This window comes from Oncorhynchus tshawytscha, linkage group LG05, assembly GCF_018296145.1.
Source record: "Oncorhynchus tshawytscha isolate Ot180627B linkage group LG05, Otsh_v2.0, whole genome shotgun sequence".
Classification (NCBI taxonomy): Eukaryota; Metazoa; Chordata; class Actinopteri; order Salmoniformes; family Salmonidae; genus Oncorhynchus; species Oncorhynchus tshawytscha.
Window position 1 is genome coordinate 32,957,549 of NC_056433.1, and position 8,658 is coordinate 32,966,206.

The following is an 8,658-nucleotide window of genomic DNA, read 5'->3' on the forward strand; positions in this document are numbered from 1 at the left end:
TCCATCCCTCAGCTTTTTACAAAAACAGTTGTGGGGTACTGCTTTGTTATTGTTTCAACTCCAGATTTCCGCTTTGAGAAATGAATATAAGCCATGAAAAGTCTTGATTTATTTTGTCAATGAAAATTATTACACAGACATGAACCACAATTGTGCATTAACCAAAGACAGAACTGCATAAAAGCAACAACCGATACATCTTTCATATTCAACAGTAAACAGCAAACAGGAACAGTGATATTATCATTTCAATTAAGATTTTATTTTACATCGATTATTCCTCCCTTAATAGTATTAATTAAATAAAGATGCTTAGTGAAAGACTACACATTTTGCTTCCTTAAAATGAAATCAAAACATTGATTATATTATATATTTTTCCCTACCGATCTAGACAACCTACTCTAAATTTACAAAGTGAAAAAAAAAAGATAGAATATTTCCAAATTAATAAAAAACATTTGTCTTCACACCCCATTGATATTTGGTGGAAGCACCTTTGGCAGCCATTTTTTTTATTTAACTAGGCAAGTCAGTTAAGAACAAATTCTTATTTACAATGATGGCCTAGGAACAGTGGGTTAACTGCCTTGGGGCAGAATGACAGCTTTTTACCTTGTCAGCTTGGGTGTTCGAGCTAGCAACCTTTCGGTTACTAGCCCAATGCTCTAACCACTAGGCTACCTGCCGCCCCATTATAGCTGTGAATAATTTTGAATAAGATTCTACCAACTTTGCACAACTCTTAGGCAACATTTACTGTTACATAGTTTTTGTCAAAACTGCACTAACTCAGTGATGGACAGCAATATTTAAAGGACCAGTGCAGTTAAAAATGAGATTTCCTGTGTTTTATACTGTATATACTTCCACACTCTGAGGTTGGAATAATACTGTGAAATTGTGAAAATTATGATAACGCCCTTTTAGAGCTATTTGAAAAGACCTGACATTTCAGCCTGTTTTGGTGGGTTGGAGTTTTGGCCTGCCTGGTGACATCACTAGGCGGTAAATTAGTTAATAGACCAATAAGAAAGAGTTCCAAACCTTTCTGCCAAAAACAGCTAGGCTGAATCCCAAATGACTCCCTTCCCCTCGCCCCTCCTCGGCCCTCCATTTGCGCGTTCACGCACGCCTCCACCATATGCACAAGTTTCCCAAACTGAGGGAGTAGAAATTATTGAGGCTGTTGGGGCTTCAGGGCGAAGTGCTATCCTGACACGCACCGCGATATGTTTGGAGTTTGTTCAATGTTATACAAAATAATGGAGAGGTGTGACTAATTGTCTGCCATGTGAATTTGTTTGTCTGATTTCGAGACTTGATACATATAACAGATGGAATGAATCCTAAATGAAATGTTTAACTGTTACTGAGGTTTATATTTTGTAAAACGACAGGGGGAACATGAAGTGGAACATGTATTGCATAATTCAAGTCACAAATGTGTCCTGAAGTTGATGGGTTTATTGCTCTCCTCGTCACTCTCTGGAAGTCATCCACTGAGGTTCGTCAGCAACACGTGACAAGAGAGGGCCCTCCGAGCGAGTTGGTAGGGACGAGGTGGTGGTTTGGAATTCACCGCTAGTTTTCAGTTTTCCTCATCCCACTAAGAACATTCCCAAATAGTCCTAGAAAAATACTTGCTTTAGAAATGTCTCTATGCTAAGAAGTTATTTTTGTTTCTTTTTGACAATTGTAATTGAAAACAATCACATTAAGGTAATTGTTACCCAGAAATGATTTGATATTGAGATAAAAATGGCTGCATTGTACGTTTAAACCTGTCTCTGATTCCAATTTAAGTCAGGACTGAGATTGGACCACTCAGGAACTCATCACCTCTTGGAAATCCATTCTGCTGTGTCTTTGGCATTACAATTTGTGTAATTGTCAGCTGAAAATTAAAACTCTATCCCAAGGTTAGGTTTTCAGAACACTGCAGTGGGTTTTCCTCTTACTTCTTACCTGGGCTTTGTTCTTTTCATATTTCCTTTGATCCTGACAAACTCCGCAGTCACTGTAACATGATGCTGCCACCACAATACTTAAAAATACAGAGTGTTTTACTCTGTGTTTTGTTGTATTGGATTTGAACTAAGCCCGTAGTTTTTAATTTAGGCCATTATTTCTTTGCTGTGTTGTCTTGCAGTATTACTTAATGGCTTTGTTGAAAACATAATTTGTATATTTTTTTACACAGGCTTCTTTCTTTTCACTTTGTCATACAGGCCAGTTATGTGAAGTGAATGCAATGTCTTGATTTTCAAGTATTGTGGTGGCAGCATCATGTTATGGGTATGCTTATCACCGCCAGGAACTGGGGAGTTTTTCAGGATCAAAAGAAATATGAAAGGACCAAAGCCAAGCCTCAGTCTTCTGAAAACCTAACCCTAGGATAGAGTTTGTATTTTTCAGTGGGACAATTACACAAGTTTTATAATACGAAAGACACCAGAATGGCATTCAAAGAGGTGTTACGTGTTCATGAATGGTCCAGTCTCAGTCCTGACTTAAATCTGCTTGAAAATCAGAGACAAGGTTTGAATATTGCGGTCCATCAATGAATCCCAACCAAATGTAATGAGCTTGATCAATTTTTACATAATGGCCTAAACTCACTAAAGGCGAGCGTGCGAGGCGTGTGTGTGATTTTAGAATGTTTTGAATTATAATGACCCAACTGAAGCCGGGCAGACGGGTTGACTTCTTTGACAACTTACTCAAATATAACGTGTCTATATTTTTGTATTTTATCGCTGGAGCTGTAGTCACACAAAACAATAACAAATATTATTATTCACCTATTTCAAGCTCATTTGAAATTGGAAGAGGTAACTAAGGGGTGAAGCTTTAACTCTAAATGCTAAATTATACCAATTTATCCATTTATGGAAACACAAAATTGCTATCAGCAAAGATGATTGGAGATATGTGCTATCCTGCTGGCATATAGTCCGTGCTCTGCCTGTCCCGTCCTTTACACCCACCTCGCTCTGCTTGCTCTGCCTGCCCACTTCGGAGTTTTTCCACTTAGAGTTGTGCAAAGTTGGTAGAATCTTATTCAAAATGATTCACAGGTGTAATGGCTGCCAAATGTGATTTCACCAAGTATTACCTCTGGGTGTTTTTTTTTTTAATGATCTAAAATTGGTCTTTTTCTTTGAAAATGTGGACGGGTGGGTGGGTTGTGTAGATAAGTAGGAAAAAGAAACTTATCTAATCCCTTTCCCAGATTTAATTTGAAGGCAGAAAATTGTGAGGATTGTGCAAGGAATGTGTAGACTTTCACTAGACATGGGTAAATGAAACACAGACTTCGCTAGGGTTCTAAGCAACAGCAGTCTCCAACACAGGGTCTCCTCCTCACATGGTGAAAGAGGATGCGTTGTCGGTAGAGGACCCGTCCACAGTCCTGCGGGCGGTGGAGACGTAGATCTCGGACTTGACCCTGGAGAAGCGTCGGACGTTCATGACCCTCTTCCCCACGCGCCACACATCCTCCACAATCTTCTTGAAGTGGTTCCTGAACCTCACCCCGATGAAGGCATACAGCACTGGGTTAAGGCAGCAGTGCAGGTAGGCCACCGTCTCCGTCACCGTCTTGGCCACTTGGGTGTTGTCCATCACCCCGCACCTCTGGGGCTTGAACATATGGACCGTGTCGTAGAGCAGGGCAGCGTTATAGGGTAGATGACAGGCAATGAATACCCCCACAACGGCCAGCACCACGCGCACCGCCTTATGTCTCTGGAAGTTCTTGACGCGCAGCAAGGTGAAGATGATGCTGGCGTAGCAGAAGCCCATGACCAACAGAGGCAAGAAGAAGCCCACCGCCATCTGGGTGCTGGGGACCAGGACCTTCATCTGGCGGGCCGTGGCGTTGTCCGGGAACCTGAAGTTGCAAACCACAGAGTCCTCCTCTGACTCTGAGGATGTAGGGTTCTTCAGACCAACGGGTGTCATAGCATTGCTGTAATCAAAAAATCCATACTCACTTACATTGTAGAAGCTGTGTGCAGGCACATAACGCTCGTAGTAGACAAAGGTGGGGACAGAGAGGAGCAGGGCTAGGCTCCAGACTGCAGCGCAGATGATGCGGCTGTAGAGGAGAGTGAAGGAGCGGAGCCTGAAGGAGCGACGGGCCTGGACAATAGCGATGTACCGGTCAGTGCTAATACAGGCTAAAAGCAGCATACCACTGTACAGGTTGACGCTGTAGGCCCCTCTGAGAATCTTACAGGCCACCATCCCCATGGCCCAGTCACTCTGCTCATTGTAGATGATCAGGGGCAGAGCCGCCACAAACAGCATGTCGGCTATGGCCACGTTCAGAAGGTAGACGTCCGTCATGGACTTGGCCTTCTTGTAGAAAGCGTAGGTGACGATCACCAGGATGTTGCCCAGTAAACCCAGGATGCAGATGACAGAGTGGATGTAGAGTCGCACCACTCTCTCCACACGGTTGTTTTTTGTCATTTGACATGGCTCCACATATTCCATCTCACCATAGTCCTCTGTAATGCCATTTGTTGACTCACTATAATCTGTACCATCCATTTTCTCCTATTGAGAGAGAGAGAGATAACTCAGAGAAGAACAGGCCTTTCATTTACCGCATTTGGAATTTGACAGACATTATCATTTATTTTCAACATACAGTACTGTATGTACTCTAACTAAAAAAATGCATTACTCTCATGACATACTTAAATCTATTCTAATCAATTTCAACTATTGTAAACATCAATTATTATAATTACAAAGGCTTTGGACTTTTGCAAAGATCTGAGTGTAGTTAATTAGCATCCTTACAAAAGTGTGACTATAAAGTAATCTGGGGTTGAATGGGGTTAGCGATGTTGTGTGGTGTGATACAGAGATTGGAAATTTGCAGAGAAACCAGGTTATATAACCCCAACACTGAGTGACCCAATTCCCTCTGAAAATGCATGAGAGTGTGGTTAAGTATCTCAAGTGGAAAAAAAGTGGTTTAAATTTTGTTTACAATGACACAATACTTTATCGCAGTAAATTGGTAATTAATAAAAACTCTGTGTGTTTTGAATATGAAAATGGCACAATGACCACGCAGCCGTCATACCGCTTAGGAAGGAGACGCGTTCTGTCTCCTAGAGATGAACGTACTTTGGTGCAAAAAGTGCAAATCAATCCCAGAACAACAGCAAAGGACTTTGTGAAGATGCTGGAGGAAAAAGGTACAAAAGTATCTATATCCACAGTAAAACGAGTCCTATATCAACATAACCTGAAAGCCCACTCAGCAAGGAAGATGCCACTGCTCCAAAACCGCCATAAAAAAGCCTGACTACGGTTTGCAACATGGGGACGAAGATCGTACTTTTTGGAGAAATGTCCTCTGGTCTGATGAAACAAAAATAGAACTGTTTGGCCATAATGACCCTCATTATGTTTGGAGGAAAGGCGGGAGGCCTGCAAGCCGAAGAAACCATCCCAACCGTGAAGCACAGGCGTGGCGAGCATCATGTTGTGGGGGTGTTGCAGGAGAGACTGGTGCACATCACAAAATAGATGGTATCATGAGGAAAATTATGCGGATATATTGAAGCAACATCTCAAGACACCAGGAAGTTAAAGCTTGGTCGCAAATGGGTCTTCCAAATGGACAATGACCCCAAGCATACTTCCAAAGTTGTGGCAAAATGGCTTAATGACAACAAAGTCAAGGTATTGAAGTGGCCATCACAAAGCCCTGACCTCAATCCTTTTGAAAATGTGTGTGAAGAACTAAAAAATGCGTGTGTGAGCAAGGAAGCCTACAAACCTGACTCAGTTACACCAGCTCTATCAGGAGGAATGGGCCAAAATTCACCCAATTTATTGTGAGAAGCTTGTGGAAGGCTACCCGACACGTTTGACCCAAGTTAAACAATTTAAAGGCAATTCTACCAAATACTAATTCAGTGTATGTAAACTTCTGACCCACTGGGAATGTGATGAAAGAAATAAAAGCTGAAATAAATCATTCTCTCTACTATTATTCTGACATTTCACATTCTTAAAATAAAGTGGGGATCCTAACTGACCAAAGACAGGGAATTTTTACTAGGATTAAATGTCAAGAATTGGGAAAAACTAAGTTTAAATGTAGTTGGCTAAGGTGTATGTCAACTTCCAACTTCAACTGTATGTTAGATTTCTCAAACATACTGTATTTTTCCTGCATATTTTGTCTTCAATCTTATAATATACCTCATCACCTGACAAAAGAAGTTAAGCCATATATTCACCTCCTGTTTGTATCAAGGTTATTATAGTTTTGTGTTTTAATATTCGTTTTTATTTCTATTAGTTTTTCAAATTTTTAATTAGAAAATCAGTTTAGTGTCAGGTTTAAATAATGAAGTCAATCTCAATGTGACTTGGATTTCAGATGAATAGCGCCGACTGTTGTAAAATAACATGGCGGAATGAAACGCACTCTTGCCCATGTTTACACCAATCCAACGCTTTTTAGCTTGGCCAGGCTGCTGATCCGTAGGTAATCGCCCCGTCGACCCCCCTTTCCCCAGAGCTGAAGATCCGAATCATGTTCAACACACGTTTGTGGTCTCCCTCCTGTCACATTTCTTACTATAAAGTTTCACATTTACCGATGAAATTTCCATGCAGCATCTGATACCAACCGTTATCTCAGTCAATTTAATGGGGATATGCATTTAGATTTTCTTGAGTTATAGGGTTGTTTTGAATTATGTAGCATTTTAGAGCAGGTGAGATGGCGTTAAACTCTAGCATAGCCTACCTGTTTAGTTTAAATCATTAAATCAAAGAACATATTTTGCCGAGTGGCTCGCACTGTTGAGTTTTGGCATCATGAGATAAAAATGCAGACCATTCGCACAATTATCTTGAAATTTCATAATATGTTTTGTTGTTGTCTTACAGTAACGTTATACCATGCTATTATATTCGGTTATGTATAATAGCCCTTGTTATCGTGCAGACATTGATTCAGCTTTGATGTAACTTTATTAAACGAGCACCATTCACCAGTAACGTTACACGGCTATCATGCATACATTTATTTTGTCCCCTACACCAAACGCGATCACGACACGCAGGTTAAAATATCAAAACAAACTGAGCTATTAGTGATGGTGGGCTAATTTACAACCATTTCTGTTCAGTCTGGGCTGTGCAGGTGGGCCCCTGATGAAGGATCAATCTGGGTCAGACAGTTTAGTCAAAGGCTTTTGCATAGGTTGTTGTACAATATGTTTTGTGAGACATGACTTATTCTTTGCATAGAGTGGGCATTTCCTTAGCTTCCCTAGCTGCAGAGTTCATGCATATTTGATTGGATTTGATACATTCCAGCAAGATCCCAATGGGATTTCTTTTCTTCAGGTAATGCAAGTTCAGACTGCATAAAAAAACTAAAAAATGTTTAAAAAAAAAAAAAAAATGTAAACTGCCTCATGTAGCATGAATCTATTTGCACACAACTATTATGATGTGTTTGTAAAAATAATGAAGGGTAATAAAATGGTACAGAGTGCATCAATGCAGACAATACAATGTCAGACAAGACAGTCAAAAGTTGAATTTAAAATGGTGTCAATTTCATGTAGGGCATGATTTAGAAATCAACAGATTTGTATACAATAGATACAATATAATCCACAGTAAAATATTTTTACATACATTAACAGTTTCCAAATAAGCATTTAACTTAAGTGCATATTGAACATATTTAACCCAGCAGTTTTTCCCCTTACAATGTAACAGTAAAAGATATATATATATATATATTTTTTTAGAAACATGCTAAGATTGCCTAGGTCACATATAATTAAATTTGTTGTGCGAGAGGACTTACCAGAATAACGGAGTAATAAAGTTTTACAAAATACTCTTGGGACTTTTCCAAGCCAAGTTTGAAGAAGTGAAGCTGTGAACCTCAGCGATTACAGTATGTCTGTTTCGTCTGATCAACAAGGACGAAGTAAAGTTTTTGTCCGTTTGATCGACCTGCATGTGTGTGACCAAGCAGTGTCTCTGCAAGTTCTCAAAACCTCAGTTGGCAGCCTGACACCTACATAACCACAAGATAAAAGCAGGGGAACTCAAGAAATATGCTTTAAGTTGATCAGGTAGACCATCCTGTTCACAGAAATGCTTCGCTCCTACAGGGCAGTGAGTCACGTGGCCATGGCTTGCTATAATAAATCAGGTAGACAGGCGTCAAGGCATCTCATAACATGCTCAAATCTGAGGTATATTGCAGTAGTATGGTTGTACACAGACATGCTTTATGTGGGGGATACTGTTTTAATAAAAGGTCCAAAAAATAAATAATAATAATAATTTAGGCTAACAACATCACTGAAGAGTTGTGCATAAAACTATTTAATGTACTTGCATACCATCGTTGTCATGATCTACTATGATTAATAACATAGTTGTCTACATCCTCTGCATAAAATTGAAAGTTATACAGACAGGTATCAAAAGTTTGACATTTCACTATATTTCACTAGTAACTAAGTATGGAACCATTTTGCAGTGGTCTGCAAGTAGGATGACATCTAAACAGCCAACCACCTGCAGGTACTGTCAATGGCACAGCACAGATTACAGTAAGCTCCCCACATTGCGGTTTCAGATTGACGT

The 8,658-nt window shown here is 40.0% G+C and overlaps 1 protein-coding gene across 1 annotated transcript; it reads right to left on the reverse strand.

Moving 5' to 3' along the window:
• Positions 1-689: 689 nt before the first annotated feature.
• On the reverse strand, positions 690-8,619 carry LOC112251760 (C-C chemokine receptor type 6-like). Its single transcript, XM_024422709.2, has 2 exons — positions 7,865-8,619; positions 690-4,566 (listed from the first exon to the last, which is right to left on the reverse strand). Exon 2 carries the CDS (start codon positions 4,558-4,560, stop codon positions 3,367-3,369), a length of 1,194 nt encoding a protein of 397 aa, XP_024278477.1. The 5' UTR covers positions 4,561-4,566; positions 7,865-8,619; the 3' UTR covers positions 690-3,366.
• Positions 8,620-8,658: the final 39 nt, after the last annotated feature.